Raw genomic sequence first — 15,852 nt, forward strand, 5'->3', positions numbered from 1 at the left:
TGAAAGCATTTGTAAACATTTGTACAGTGAACATATTAACGTGCAAATATTTTTCCCTTCCTCAGGCCCAGTTTCCTTCTAATGGATCACATGTGGTCCATTCTTTGATTTTTTTTTTAACTTACATAATAATATTAGGATTAGTATTTGGAATGTCTAGTCATGCCTTTTTGCAGTGACTTTACTGAGATGTCTGCACCTAGATACGGCTATCCACTCAGAAAAAATAGACAATAGTCTTCAAGGACTGTGGAGCACTTGCCCTCACCTTTTCATAATTCTGCCAGAATTTATGTGAGTCACGGGTCCTCATCGCACTAGTGAGCGCTGAGTGCTCACGGGGGTGTGTGTAGGTGAGGATGTGGTTTGAATTCTATGTCCTCTTGCTCTACTCACGCCCCAGAAATCCTTGCCACCCTGAAACTGGCCTGCATAGGCTTGGGCTAGTCCCTGCCAGGGTATCAAAAGGCTGCCAGGTACCCGACAACCTCAGACTCTCAGACTAGTGATCTACAGATACTAGTCATGACTGTACAGTTAAGGGCCTCCTATCTTTTCCCCCTTTTCCTAGCTGGCTTCATGCAGTCAAATTCTAAGCTGGAGAAGGTGAGTGACCACCAGAGAGGATGGGACAGGGCTCAAAGGTGGAGCCTTCTGTCCTGCTCCCAAATCTTGCCCTCAGTCCTTCTTGTAAGACTCTGACCTCTGCTTTCTCCCTCTTTGTGGGTTCCCCTAAACCTTTCTTCTCTTCTCCTTGAATTTTCTTCACTCCTATGAATGGGTGTTCCTTGAGTTGAATATGGGTAGGGACGAGAGTGTCTTTTTACTGTGGTCCTTTCTCCCCTCCTTCTCCAGGTAGAGGTCGCCTGGATACCCCTCCAGCCACATCAGTCTGTGCATCAGAGCTGGGTCTGAGGCACGGGGCAGTGGTGGGCATCAGAGTGGCTGGGGACCAGGGTTTGGAGGAGAGGCTGAGTTGAGTCATCTCAGACCAGCTAAGCAGGAAACCCATGAAGAGGTGGAAAAAAACTAATGTGGAAGTTTTAGGGATGGATAAAATCAGAGAGTTATCAGAGAAACATAAAACATATGGAAAAAAATAATTGGAGGCCTAAAACAGCTGGATCTGAAATCAGGAGTCTTGGATTCTGGCCTCAGTTCTATTTCCAATTCATGGCTCAGTTGCCTTATTGATGAAAATGTTTGTATGGCAGTGGCAGGAGCAGTTCAGGGAAGAATAGCAATGAACTAGATGACTCAGAAGCAAAAAGGAATCATGAAGTTAGGGGCAAGCGAACTCTCATTCACATAGTGGGTTATCACTTTTGGCCTTAGACAAGTCAACTCACCTCTGTTAGTCTCTGCTTTCTCATCATAAATGTGTGTGTAACAGTATCTACCCACCTGCTCACCCAATTACTGGGTGGGTGAGCAATAATTATTATGCATATAATGTGTTCTATAAAAGGCAACTCTAGTAAGATTTTCCTCCCTCTTGACTAGATAGCCTCCTGAGTGATTTCCCTATTTTTGAGAGTTGATATGGATTTTATGTTATCCAGTGCTGTCTACTTGGGTGTGGAGATTCTGGGCTGTAGAATTTGTTTAATAAAAGCTGAGTCTGGAAGTATTTGAGACATATCATACAGACTTAAATAAATGTGAAACAGCAATGAATACCAGGAGTAAGCTGGACTGGACTAAGAGGAGTCTTCAAGTTCAGAGTCTAAGTCCCCACATTCTGGTACCCTACATGATTTTCAGTAATTTTCATTGCAGTAGCACAGGGGGGGAAAAAGGAAAATTCTTAAAAATGTTTAGCTTGGAACCAGGCATCAGGGAGATAGGAATGGATGCTATGATACAATGTTCTCTTTATACATGTCTCAGTTTTGCTGGTGTGTGTATATGTGTATGCATTTAGGCAAAGGTGCGAAAGCCTGTGTGGAGAAAATGCCTCTCTCCCCAGGAGCAGAGCCTAAGTAGCTACAACCTGGTATGCTAGGGATAGAATCAGTGGTAGAGTTTGGTTTGGTTTTGTGTTGGATCACTTCTTTAGGTGGGGGCAGATGGTGTTTGACTAAAATCCTTTATAATCCATTGCATTTCCAGGAAGTCTAGTTTAATCCCGGTTTAAGTCTGGACCTTTCTTATCAGATTATGTCCTTCCCTCCTTTCTCTGGTCAGTACCTCTCTGCCTTTTTCTCACTGGGTGGTTTGGACATTAGCTTTCTTTTCATAATTCCGGATTTTACATTCCCTATATTCCAGAAGCCATTTGTAGTGGCTTCCCCGATATAGGGAGAGAGATCAGGATGTGCTGGTGAGCACCGTGGAGTCGGCACACTTTGGGTACTGCATGCACCCTGCATGGATAGAGACAGTGGAGGGAGAGGATGAGATCTGCCTGTAGAAGAATTTAACCTAAGAACAGGCAGTGGTGATTTCACGTGGAGCTTATTTCTGTTATGTGGAAATTTGCTCAGATATGTTCAGGAAATTTGATAAGGTATAGGCTAGATGGAGCTGATGATGAAGGCAGGTATTAGATACCTCGAGCACAATGGGTGAGGAGCTGGGTATGTGCTAAGGTGGATGCTGCTAGGCAGATTTTAGTGACCTGTTCACAGATGCATTTTTGAGCTCTCCATCTCCTTTCTTGGGAGCTACAAAAAGTTAGAATTTCACAGTATTGGCTAGTGCATTGAGAGAGAAAACTACTCAAGGTGGGGGTAATATTAGATTCTAGAATGTTAAACCTGGAAGGCCCCTTGAGGATCTGATAGGAATCTAGACAAATGTCTTCATTTTACCAGTGGGGAAACTGAGGGCCAAGGATGAGAATTGCCCACGTCCATAAAGAAATTTAACAATAGAGCTGGCTTCTAATTCCCCAGTAGAGCTCTTTCCACTCCACTATGCTGATGAGTGGGGTAAGAAGTCAGAAGACCTAGGGAAAGTTAAAGAAGTAACAAGGCCATCCTAAAATACTTAGGCAATTTAAAACCTTCCCTTCACTGAAGGAGTCAGGCAAGATGCCTTCAACACAGAGACAAGGAGTAGCCTCATTTTCATAGAAGCATGAAAGGCAGTGCGCTTTTCTGTTTGTCTCCACTTACTTCCAGGCCATCCCATTCCAGCTCATGAATCTCTGCTCTTTTCCATTCATCCAAGCAGTTCCTGGTATCTCACCTCTGCCAGGATAATAGAGAGACTTGACTGATTGTTGCTCAAAAAACCATTGCCTTTCAAGTCACAAGACCTAGTTTCAGTCTTGTCATTGACACCTTAGACAACTCTTATTTGTTTTCTGGGTCTCAGTTAATATATGCATTATTCTTTGAGTGCTTTGAAAGGTTATACCGATGTTAGGAATTATTGTTACTAATATTACGATTTTTAAAAATCTTCCAGATGGATTGCTACAAATATGTGAAAGGTACCATCTATGATTATGACGCTTTCACTCTTAATGGAAAGGAACACATTCAGTTCAAGCAGTATGTGGGCAAGCATGTCCTTTTTGTCAATGTGGCCACCTATCGTGGTCTGACAGCTCAACATCCTGGTAAGAGTTCATAACCAAATCTCCTTGGGGATAAATTTTCCAGCTCATTATATTCTAAGTCATGTTGGAATTATATTCTAATTCTAATTATATGTATCAAAATAAATACTCATGATCAAATGACTTTATTCCCTGATGTCAGGAGTCAGTAAACTATGGTCCACAGGGCAAATCTGGCCAGCCTACTTTTGTAAATAAAGTTTTATTGAACATAGCCATGCTCACTCATTTACAGATTGTCTGTGATGGATGTTAAGCTACAAGGCAGAGTTGAGTGGTTGTATGAGTGATGGTGTCAGAGACCATCTGAAATTACTATCTGGACCTTCACAGAAAATGTTTGTTGACCCCTTCCTATGTCCTGCCTCTGTTTTGCTCCTGAGATTTCCAGGAGAATCAATAATGTATCTGACATCTAGGAGCCTCCCTGAAGATTCAAGTCTCCTTGGTAAATACAGGAGGTAAGATTGATGTTTTTGAGACTTTTCCAGGGTTTTACATGTAACTTACAAAGACAGGGAAAAGGGGAAAGGGGCTTTATACCTGGAGCACATTTGACTGGAGCAAGGGCTGGTAGAGGAGGCCATAATAGAGGCAAACACTCCCTCTCCAACCTCAACGCCTCCTTTAAGTGTAGTTTTTCCCTCTCTGTACATTACTCAGGGCAGAATTTTATCTTTCTCATATCTTAGGCCATGTTGTTTGAAAGCCAATAAATAATGAACAGGATTATTTTCTTTCAGAAACAGATGCACTTCTTATATTTGAACTAATAAGAACTTCGATTTTAAATTCTTGGTTATGTTATATTTTTACAAGCTAATATATTCACAAGGCTCAAAATTAAAGGAATAAAGAAGTTTAGAGTGAAAAGTTTTTTCATCTCTTTCCCCTCCCTTCAGATGACCAATATTATCGTTTACAAAATATATAGGTATTCTTTTTTTTTCTTTTCCCCCAGTTGATAACATATTATAAATACTATTTGCCAATTTGCTTTTTAAAATTAATAAGTTACCTTGGAGTTTAGACCACTGCCTCCCTCTTTTTTAAGACTGAAGAATATTCTACTGGACCATACTTCATTTTACCATTTTATAGGGACTTTAAAAATCAATTTATTCAGTTCCCACTCTGTACATAACAGATGAGGAAACTGAGAAATAGCTACTCAAGGACTGGTAGACATGTTTCCTAATTTATTGTCTCTTTCGTAGAGGAAGTGATTACCTACAGTGACTAAAGACAAGAGTGGAGGATGTGGGGAAAGGTACTAAGGAACCATTTGGAAACAGGAAAGCAATCTCATATTGCAAAAATAAATAAATAAATAAAAATAAAAGGACTAAGAGGAGGTATCAGTTGACCCCGTTGGCTGAGCAGAATCTGGGTGGGACTGGTTAGTGTTTGCTAGGGGACTGAAAGTATCTAGCTCAGAAAGGGTGAACAAAGAAGACAATTATAAAAGTCTGAGGAGACAGATTGGAAAACTTGGGGAAGAAGGCAGTTGGAAGCTTGTGTTTTGGCATATCAATGAGGGTTTTTGGGTAGAATGCATCTTTAACATCCTGAAGACTGTTGAAGAACACCAGGAAGCTCAACTTGGAATTTCTCTGGTTCTCTTTGCCCCTGTCAGATTTACCCACACTCCACCCAGGATGAACCAGCTTGTGCAGAGGAGAGAAGCACATTCTCATTGTGTGTGTCTTTTCCTTTTAAAAAGAGAGATTCAATCTACCAATTAACCAACCAGGGAAGGCAAACTGATGAGAAGTGATGTTTAAACATAGTTTTGTTTAAAAATCACCTGATGAGCTTTTCATTTTTTAATTGTGGTACAAAAAGACATGACATAAAATTTACCATTTTAACCATTTTTAAGAATACTGTTCAGTAGTGTTAAAAATATTCATTCTTGTGAAACAAATCTCCAGAACTTTTCCATCTTGCAAAACTGAAATTCTGTACCCATTAAATAACAGCTCTTCTTTTCCCCTTCCCCCCAACCCCTAGTAACCACCATTCTACCTTCTGTTTCTATAAATTTGACTACTTTAGATACCAAATGTATTTGTCTTACCTGCAGTATTTGTCTTTTTCATGACTAGTCTATTTCACTTAGCATAATGTCATCAAGGTTCATCCATGTTGTAGCATGTGACAGAATTTCCTTCCATTTTAAGGCTGAATAATATTCCATTGTACGGATATACCACATTTGTTTATCCATTCATCCATTGATGGACATTTGTGTTGCTTCCACTTCTTGATTTTTATGAATAGTGCTCCTATGAACATGGATGTGCAAATATCTCTTTGAGGCCCTATTTTGAATTCTTTGCATATATACCCAGAAGTGGGAATGCTGATCTATGGTAGTTCTATTTTTAATTTTTGGGGAAACCTCCATACTATTTTCCATAGTACTTAAACCATTTTACAATCCCACCAGCAGTGATCTGGTGAGCTTTAGAATAATAAAGGTGACTGGGGAGCCATCTCAGAAGAATGTAATCAGAAATTTTTCTGGAATGGAATCTGGGTATCCCTATTTTTAAGGGAAGGCCCCCACCTGATTCTGATGTGCTGCAGATTTGGGAAATACTGCACTATAACATTTTGAATACATGTTTGGAGATCCAGTATCTAATTTCAGCCCTGCCACGAACAGTCTTTCTGACCTAGATTTTTTTTTTTTCCTTCCCTGGGCCTCTGCTTTTTTCCTCTGTAAAATGGGTATCTCTAAGGATCTTTCTCTACACAAGGAGGCTCTCTAGCCAGGCCGCCATATTGTCCCTTCTCTACCCATAGAACTGAGTGCACTTCAGGAGGAGCTGAAGCCGTTTGACCTAGTTGTGTTTGGCTTTCCCTGCAACCAATTTGGAAAGCAAGAACCAGGAGAGAACTCAGAGATCCTTCCGGGACTGAAGTAAGTGCCTGCTTGTCTACCTTTCCTCTGTTTCCAGAGGCACTTCCATATTGGGGACTTCTGGGATGGGTAGTGGGTTAATAGGCTTAGGGGCATCTGCAAACTGATTTTAACTTTGGCTTCTGCTGATATGAGTCTGGCAGTGTCAGACACTCTCTCCCCCTCTCTGGGAAGTGAGAACTGGATGGACCACGGAGGAGCAGGAGCACAGAAATAGCTCCTGGTATTGCTGGTACAGAAACAGTGCAGGGGGAGACAGTGATAGGATGTGGAATAGGGAAAATAAAGTGAATCAGGGAGCCCAAAGTTTAAAAATGGCCTTATTTTCCCTTCCCAGCCCTGTTTTCTATACCTCCACCTCTCTCTCCCCTTTCTCATGACCTCAAATTCTGGTACCCCATCATAACTTTCTCTCATATATTCTGGAGCTTCCTGGGAACATTATGGTTCATTGCAGGTATGTCCGTCCAGGAGGAGGATATGTACCTAATTTCCAGCTTTTTGAGAAAGGGGATGTGAATGGCGAAAAAGAGCAGAAAGGCTTCACCTTCTTGAAGGTGAGTTAATCACTGACCTAGGCCTCTTCTTCCCAAATATTCCTAGCATAGAGTTGGTGTGGTGGAAATGGATCCAAGGGCACCTGCCTGGAGGTGGGATTGGACTCTTTGGAAGAGATCTCCAGATTAGCATAGGGATTGGGGCTTAATTTATTAGTATCTATGATGCTCTGGCTTTGTGTGGTGGAGAGAGTTGTATAGAGTGGCACCTTTCACTGGGACCACCCTCTTTTGTTCACTGACATTCATTTATACATTCAAGGTATACTTGTTGAGTGCCTGCTATCTATAAGGCAGTTTTCTAAATAATAAGGGTATAAAGATGAATAGAAACAGTCCCTATTCCTTGATGATTTCATACTGGAGAGGATGACATAGAAATCAGGTATAATACAATGTAGTAAGTGCCTTTTATGAAACACTGACTCTTAGATATAGAGAATGTGAGAGCTGAACGGGCCCCTAAAGATCATCAATCAGAGTTCAGTGTTCTCAGATGCTGAACTGTGGGCCAAAGCTGGCCTATGTTGAGATTTTTATATATTCTCAGTAAATTGAAAAAATAGGACAATATAAGGAGGATTTCATAAACTCAGCTGATTTATAGGGCTACCCTTTATTCTAAGATTAGTACCTATATGTAATTTATTCTTATAATTATCTTTTTAAAACTAAATGGTGAAGCAATGATGTTTTTAAAATTTTCTCTTATTTGACAAAACAAAATGTTGGAACTCCTATTGGTCCCAAAAGATATTTTTGAAATGTTACTGGCCCATGGAGTATCAAGACTTGGGAAACTACATTCTAATCTAAACCATTCACTTCACAGAAAAGGAAACTGAAAGCTAGAGAGGTGACATAGCTTATTTATAGCAGCAGGATTCTGTGATGTGGTCACAGGGAGAAACAGAAAGAGGGAATAGACTTTTGCTATAATATCTACAACATTCTTGGTAGTTGGTCTCTTTGTGATTCAGAGAATATATTAGTAATCAGAGGAAATGAAAATATCTTGATATAAGAGGGAGCAGATTACCTGTGGGTGAAAATAGCCTGAATCATCCAAGAGCAGAAATGATACTGTCATTTCTCTTTTCCATCTCTCTCCTTCAGCAATCCTGTCCTCACCCTTCTGAACTTATGGGCTCAATCAAGCATATATCCTGGGAACCCGTCATGGTCCACGACATCCGCTGGAATTTTGAAAAGTTCCTGGTGGGACCTGATGGAGTCCCTGTCATGCGCTGGTTCCATCAGGCTCCAGTCAGTACAGTCAAGTCAGATATTCTGGCATACTTGAAACAGCTCAAAACTGAATAGGAAGACCAAGTTGGGGGCAGGAGCCATCCTGCTTCTTACCTGAAGACCTGTTCAAAAAAAAAAAAAATCCATCTTTTCACTACACTCTCTTCCTAAATGGCCTCCACTTGACTAAATCACCTCTATAGTGCCAAAATTCCCACTCTCTACCAAGTAGATTTATATTCAGAAGGCTACTGCTATTTCCCCTTGCAAGAGTAAGTGGGTGAAGAAAAAACAGAATGGAAACCCTAAATCCTCAGACATCTGTTACAAATTTAATAATGCATATCCATCAAAGGAAAATCATCCTTCCGTGAGGAAGGTTCAGTTTGTCACAATATCCTGAAAAAGAACGTTGCTACACATTCTGATTTCTCCTTCTCTCTCTACCCTAAAGGTGTAGAAATAGCAATGGGGTGTATAGCCATACAATTTAGGTTCCACTTCATAACATATTTCCTTCCCCAGGAGAAACATGAAATGTCAATTTCCAAACATTTTCGGATCAGTCTTTATCTGTGACACCCCGCCCACCCCTGTCCCCACTGATCTGTCACTCTTCTGTAGGAGCCCTAGGTCGAGTGGGAGCAGGAAATTGCCTCACATGAAGTGAAGGGCATCTTCACAATAGTGGGAACTGGAGCCTCTTTCTAATTTGGACCCTACAAAAACTTTCCTATGTCTGATCTTTACTGCATTCAGATTTTGACACTTGGGCAGAGCACCCTTTGAAGGACAGTCTTTCCTCTCTCAACCTTAGATTCCTCAGCTTCAGAACCAGCCCTGACCCTATCTCCAATAAAATGTTTTCTGCAGCAACAGGGATCAGTGTGGTGGTTTTTAAATCCTATCCTGTGCTCAAACTCATCATACCTTTCTCTTCTTCCTCACTGTGACTGTCACAGATGGTGGACTGACCAAATTACCTGAACCCCCTGGACAGAAGGATTTACCATCCCAGGTCCTTGAAAGGTTGTTACCTGATGGATCTCAACTCTCATCCCTCTTTAGGACTTGTCTCAGGTCAAGGTCACATTTCATTTCCAGAGGCAGCCTGTATGCAATTATTGGTCAATGAGAGGTATAACAGCCACGATCTGGCTTCTCAATTTAGGACAACTCTGAAGGACTCATTCCAGTGGTGGAGACCCCCAAGGGGTAGGCAGTTGCCCTTTTGCACTTGTACTGCAGCCCAATTTTTCCCTCTGACAAATTCTGATTCTCTTCATTGCTTCTCAGGTGTTGACCCTGAGGTAGTGCCCCAGTAAACTTTCTGAATGCAAATCCCCATCTTGGAGTCTTTCTGGGGAACCCAACCTACAACAGTTAGTACCAAAAGTGATCTGAGAAAGAGGATGATAAGATGAGATTTTTGAAGCTGAATTACCCACCATCTGGTTGGTAGTGAGGGGATTGATGGAGCACAAACAGCCACTGGTAAAAAGTAGCAGTTTTTAAAACTTTCACCAAACCTGAACTGAGATGCTACACTGGTGGATATGCACAAGAAGATGTGATGTATCAGGTGCTTGATAAATATGGGAGAAATGGTAATAATAATGTAATAGAATTGTATAGTTGTTATTAGAAGAAATTGATGCCTTGGGAAAAGATGATTAAAGGCTGAGGATGATATCTCATCAAATAAAGGCTAACTGTGAAAGCCAGAGTGTCTCCATAATAGGATATAAAGAACCTCTCATATCCTGCAACTCAAGAGCATAAAAAGCTAAGTTTCAGATCCAAGATTTAATCATAAGAATAGTAGAACTCCAAAGTGGGTTAAATTCTCAAACTAGATTATCTTCTATGCCTAGGTCATGGCCTTGATTGGAAAAGAATAGAACCTTGAGACATTGAATGGAGACATCTGGTGGGATGCACTAGAACATCTAAATCTCCAGATTTCCCAAGATCCTTTGAGCCTTTTAGAAGTAACCCAGTCCTCCTTATTAAGGGTTCTTCCTTGAAGACAATGCAGAGACCTCTCCTCTGCCAAACACATGCCTCTGCCACTCACTCAGCGTCTTTCCCATATAGAACTAAATTCTAAGGGTTCTGGATCAAGAAGAGAACTCAAAGTTAGCTGAAGTAGAGTTTACTGATACTGGAGCATTCTCCAAAAGTACAGAATTTTTACACACTGGCAAGAACTCAACATACTATTAGGATTCTCCTGCTTGAAAAAGAAATGGCTCTCACTAAATGTGGTAAGAATGCCATGACTCTTGTGATTGATGGCACAAAGGAGGGATCAAAAGCTCAGAAAAGTGGGCATGCTAGAGTGGATTTATTGGATTTACCATGTAACGCTGGAAAACCCACTAGATGAATGTGTCACAAGAGGGCCAAAGGACATTCTGTTTAAAAAAAAAAAGTAATATGCTGGGGAGAGGGGCACCAGCCTCACTGAGAAGTTCTATGATGAGTGTCCTCTACTGGCGCTGGGCTGATGGTATGAGATTCTGCTACAGAAGTAAATTCACTGACAGCAATGGGGATTATAGGATCCTGAAATAATTCGGGCCAGAGATAGCAGCACTCAACCATCAGAATCCATGAGTGTGTGTGTGTGTGTGTGTGTTTGTGCAGTGCATCTGCATGCCCCAAGAGTGTGTGGGTGAAATTACTGTAATGAGAGACAATTTCAGAGTGGTAGCCAACTTTGCAGAGTGTTTGAGATAATTAATAATATACAGCATCTCTAGAAGCAAGATAGATGGGAAGTCAACAAGCATATCACTGTCTACACAATCAGAAGAAATTGAGGATAGATAATCAGGAGACTGAGGGCAGCTGCCCCAGTTAAAAATAAAATCACAATACCTTTCTCAATTTCTGATCTTAAACCAGTTTTCAGACCTGAAATTTTTGACTAAAGGAGAAGCCAAGTCCTGAGGACCCTGCAGTGCCACTGCAAATATGTAGCATATAATTCCCCCATTCCTTTCCTAAGGGCACTTATGACCATTTACTCAATAACCATAAACTCAAGAAAGAGAAATACCCTCACATTTCAAAGACTGTTGGAAACAAGGTCCAAGTTGATATTGATACGGAAAGACCCAAAGTGTCATCATGGCCCCCCTGTTAAAATGGAGGTAATAGGGACCAGGTAACAAATGGAGTTGTGGCTCAGGTCTGGTTCACAGTGCGTCCACTAAAAGCTTGAAATGAACTACAACAAATATAAACAATAGATTTCTCTGAGTATGAGACTTCAGAAAATGTTCAAGTTATCTTTTTGTTTTTCTGCATTTCCTTAGTATGTATTACATCTGAACATTTATAACAGTGGTTTTTCGAAAGGAAATATTAGCTCTGAATGTTTCAGGATAACAACGTATTTTAACATTTTTAGGTTAAAAAACAGCGAGTGATCAGGTCGGGGTGGGATAGGTGGCATCTGAAGCAGAAGAAAGGTCAGTCGAGCGGAGCTCAGAGTGGAGACGGGAAACTCAAGAAAGTAGAACCGCTGAGATGGAAAGTCCGCGGGAATCCGGAAGCAATGAAAATGCACTGGTTTCTTACAGATGGAATACACACTCCTAAGTGGAAAGCTTCCTGCCTTTGTGGAACCAATGTAATTTTTTTTTTCATTCAAATGCTTTCAAATAACAGTCTGAATTTAGAGAAGCCGTGGAAATCTGAGCGGAAAATCAAGATAGAGATAACTGCGACGCTCAGCCCCGGCAGCATCTCTGTACTGTGGGGGAAACGGCTGCAGATTGGCAAATACCAGGGATGCCTTGATTGCTGCTTTTAATCCCATTTGTGGAAGCCCCATATCAGAAGGTGCCATTTTGTTCATAACATTTAATACCTTTAACAAAAATACCGTCTTCATCTGTGAAAGTATATTCACTTATACCTTCCTAACGTAGCTCCAGTGGCGCAATCGGTTAGCGCGCGGTACTTATAAGACAGTACATTTGTGAGCGATGCCGAGGTTGTGAGTTCGAGCCTCACCTGGAGCAACTTTTACTACTCTCTAGCCCATACAACGAGACAGGCCAAATTTGAGGTCACCCCCCGAAGAGATCAACTGTTGTGATTTCTGTCCTACATCTTGCTTGTGATTTGTCTTAAAATTCTCTCTTAAAGTCATGCATAACAAGTACCATCCTGCTGAGTGTGGTGCCTGCCTTCTTCCAACACTTTGGCAATTTATCATTTGACACTTGCCAAGACGACTGTTCACAGTATTCAACTACGTCTGATTTGTCAATTATGTGAAATGCGGACGATCTTGGTTTTTCTTACAGGACTTTCAGTGGAAAATTTCCTGTCCTTGAACTTGCTTTCCTCCGTTTCTCCACTCCTCTGGCTTCCTCTGGGATGCTTATTACTCTTTATAAGTCCATGCTGCCTGTAGATATATTGGCGACACAGGTATTCAGTCTCAGAAAATGAGTTGAGTCAGGAGCCTATGTGTGGGTCACTTAATCTCACCTGGATCTTAAACATTATCAGAGTCATCCTGAGACACGGACATGGAGCTCTCCGGCTTTACAAAAGATTTATAATTGCCCGTGCGCAAGTGCTCAGCACTATCAGTTCCTTTTCAGCTGCTGCTACGTTTTGGAGTGCTTACGTTCTCCCCGGCCCCACCCTGAGCTGCCCACCAGGTACATGTGGGTTCGAAACGAGACTCACAGACCAATTTAGATTACCTCTGGTAAAGAAGTGATCATGGATAACTTACTTACCAAGATATACAATAGACATATCAATAGGGGCTATTCAGAGTGTTGTTTTTAGTGTTAAATGAGATAATAAATTATTGATTGATTAATGGCCACAAATTCCTCCCATTATACATGTCCCTTTGCAATGTGGTTGTGCAGCAGCTACCATTAAGAGGCAGAGTCTATTTCCCTCCCTCTTGTATGTGAGCTGAACTTGTGCTCTGGCCAATAGAATGCTGTGGTAATGGTGTTGTGGAAGTGAGATTGTGAGAGTTCCAAGATGGCCTCAAGAGTCTTACAACTTCTCCTCTTGTTGTCTTGGGACCCTGAGACACCATGTGAAGAAATCCCACCTAACTTCCTAGAGGATGGAAAATCATGTGAAGAGTGAGTCCCTGCCATACCAGCCATCCCAGCCACACTCACCAGACTGTGAGTGGGAACATTTTGGACCATCTGGTCCCAGTCAAGCTGCCAGGTGACTGCAATCAATGAGTGACCACAAGCAAAACCAGCAAAAGTATTGCCTGGTTAAGCACAGCCCAAGTTGTTGAACTTCAAAATTGCAAACAAAATAAATAATTATTGTTTTAAGCCACTAAATTTAGGTGAGGTTTGTTACAAAGATGTAGTTGACTGATAATGACATTTAGCATGGAATAAGAGTCTATAACAAGCAAACAGATTGATTTAGTAAAAATTACCCACAAAGAAAAGCCCAGACATCTTCACTGCTGAATTCTCCCAAACATTTTTTTTTAACATCTTTATTGGAGTATAATTGCTTTACAATGGTGTGTTAGTTTCTGCTTTATAACAAAGTAAATCAGTTATACATATACATATGTTCCCATATCTCTTCCCTCTTGCATCTCCCTCCCTCCCGCCCTCCCTATACCACACCTCTAGGTGGTCACAAAGCACCGAGCTGATCTCCCTGTGCTATGCAGTTGCTTCCCACTAGCTATCTATTTTATGTTTGGTAGTGTATATATGTCCATGCCACTCGCTCTCTTTGTCACATCTTACCCTTCCCCTTCCCCATATCCTCAAGTCCATTCTCTAGTAGGTTTGTGTCTTTATTCCTGTCTTGCCACTAGGTTCTTCATGGCCTTTTTTTTTTCTTTCCTTAGATTCCATATATATGTGTTAGCATACTGTATTTGTTTTTCTCTTTCTGACTTACTTCACTCTGTATGACAGACTCTAGCTCCATCCACCTCACTACAAATAACTCCACTTCATTTCTTTTTATGGCTGAGTAATATTCCATTGTATATATGTGCCACATCTTCTTTATCCATTCATCCGATGATGGACACTTAGGTTGCTTCCATGTCCTGGCTATTGTAAATAGAGTTGCAATGAACATTTTGGTACATGACTCTTTTTGAATTATGGTTTTCTCAGGGTATATGCCCAGTAGTGGGATTGCTGGGTCATATGGTAGTTCTATTTTTAGTTTTTTAAGGAACCTCCATACTGTTCTCTATAGTGGCTGTATCAATTTACATTCCCACCAACAGTGCAAGAGTGTTCCCTTTTCTCCACACCCTCTCCAGCATTTATTGTTTCTAGATTTTTTGATTATGGCCATTCTGACCGGTGTGAGATGATATCTCATTGTAGTTTTGATTTGCATTTCTCTAATGATTAATGATGTTGAGCAGTCTTTCATGTGTTTGTTGGCAATCTGTATATCTTCTTTGGAGAAATGTCTATTTAGGTCTTCTGCCCATTTTTGGATTGGGTTGTTTGTTTTTTTTGTTATTGAGCTGCATGAGCTGCTTGTAAATCTTGGAGATTAATCCTTTGTCAGTTGCTTCATTTGCAAATATTTTCTCCCATTCTGAGGGTTGTCTTTTCGTCTTGTTTATGGTTTCCTTTGCTGTGCAAAAGCTTTGAAGTTTCATTAGGTCCCATTTGTTTATTTTTGTTTTTATTTCCATTTCTCTAGGAGCTGGGTCAGAAAGGATTTTGCTGTGATTTATGTCATAGAGTGTTCTGCCTATGTTTTCCTCTAAGAGTTTTATAATGTCTGGTCTTACATTTAGGTCTTTAATCTATTTTGAGTTTATTTTTGTGTGTGGTGTTAGGGAGTGTTCTAACTTCATACTTTTACATGTACCTGTCCAGTTTTCCCAGCACCACTTATTGAAGAGGCTGTCTTTTCTCCACTGTATATGCTTGCCTCCTTTATCAAAGATAAGGTGACCATATGTGTGTGGGTTTATCTCTGGGCTTTCTATCCTGTTCCATTGATCTATGTTTCTGTTTTTGTGCCAGTACCAAACTGTCTTGATTACTGTAGTTTTGTAATATAGTCTGAAGTCAGGGAGCCTGATTCCTCCAGCTCCATTTTTTGTTCTCAAGATTGCTTTGGCTATTCGGGGTCTTTTGTGTTTCCATACAAATTGTGAAATTTTTTGTTCTAGTTCTGTGAAAAATGCCAGTGGTAGTTTGATAGGGATTGCATTGAATCTGTAGATTGCTTTGGGTAGTAGAGTCATTTTCACAATGTTGATTCTTCCAATCCAAGAACATGGTATATCTCTCCATCTATTTGTATCATCTTTAGTTTCTTTCATCAGTGTCTTATAATTTTCTGCATACAGGTCTTTTGTCTCCTTAGGTAAGTTTATTCCTAGATATTTTATTCTTTTTGTTGCAATGGTAAATGGGAGTGTTTTCCAAACATCTTTAAATTGATATTAATTCTTCACAAACTCTTTAAAAATTGGGAAAGAAGGCCATATTACCCTGATGCTAAAACCAGTCAAAGACATAATGAGATAAGAAAACTAC

The 15,852-nt window shown here is 40.7% G+C and overlaps 1 protein-coding gene and 1 non-coding gene across 4 annotated transcripts; both read left to right on the top strand.

Annotated features, from left to right (window-relative positions):
* Positions 1–525: 525 nt before the first annotated feature.
* On the top strand, positions 526–8,377 carry LOC118903983 (epididymal secretory glutathione peroxidase). Of its 3 annotated transcripts, XM_036869606.1 has the most exons (6): positions 526–610; positions 860–861; positions 3,415–3,568; positions 6,380–6,497; positions 6,955–7,054; positions 8,171–8,377. In XM_036869606.1, the coding sequence occupies exons 1-6, from the start codon at positions 526–528 to the stop codon at positions 8,375–8,377; spliced, it is 666 nt and encodes a 221-aa protein (XP_036725501.1). The 3 variants fall into 3 exon arrangements, with proteins under 3 accessions (XP_036725501.1, XP_036725500.1, XP_036725503.1); XM_036869605.1 differs by lacking the exon at positions 860–861 and having other exon boundaries at positions 526–606; XM_036869608.1 differs by lacking the exons at positions 6,380–6,497; positions 8,171–8,377 and having other exon boundaries at positions 6,955–7,016.
* Positions 8,378–12,242: 3,865 nt separating this feature from the next.
* TRNAI-UAU lies at positions 12,243–12,336 on the top strand. Its single transcript has 2 exons — positions 12,243–12,280; positions 12,301–12,336. It is a non-coding gene; the product is annotated as a tRNA-Ile (tRNA).
* Positions 12,337–15,852: the final 3,516 nt, after the last annotated feature.

This window comes from Balaenoptera musculus, chromosome 11 (assembly GCF_009873245.2).
Source record: "Balaenoptera musculus isolate JJ_BM4_2016_0621 chromosome 11, mBalMus1.pri.v3, whole genome shotgun sequence".
NCBI lineage: Eukaryota > Metazoa > Chordata > Mammalia > Artiodactyla > Balaenopteridae > Balaenoptera > Balaenoptera musculus.

What these genes read in the sequence shown, in the direction of transcription:
- LOC118903983 (XM_036869606.1), top strand. Translation starts at nt 526, where the DNA reads ATGACTGTACAGTTAAGGGCCTCCTATCTTTTCCCCCTTTTCCTAGCT. An exon ending in TCTGACAGCTCAACATCCTG is followed by an intron (nt 3,569 to 6,379) that starts GTAAGAGTTCAT and finishes CTCTACCCATAG; the next exon opens with AACTGAGTGCACTTCAGGAG. An exon ending in AAGGCTTCACCTTCTTGAAG is followed by an intron (nt 7,055 to 8,170) that starts GTGAGTTAATCA and finishes TCTCTCCTTCAG; the next exon opens with CAATCCTGTCCTCACCCTTC.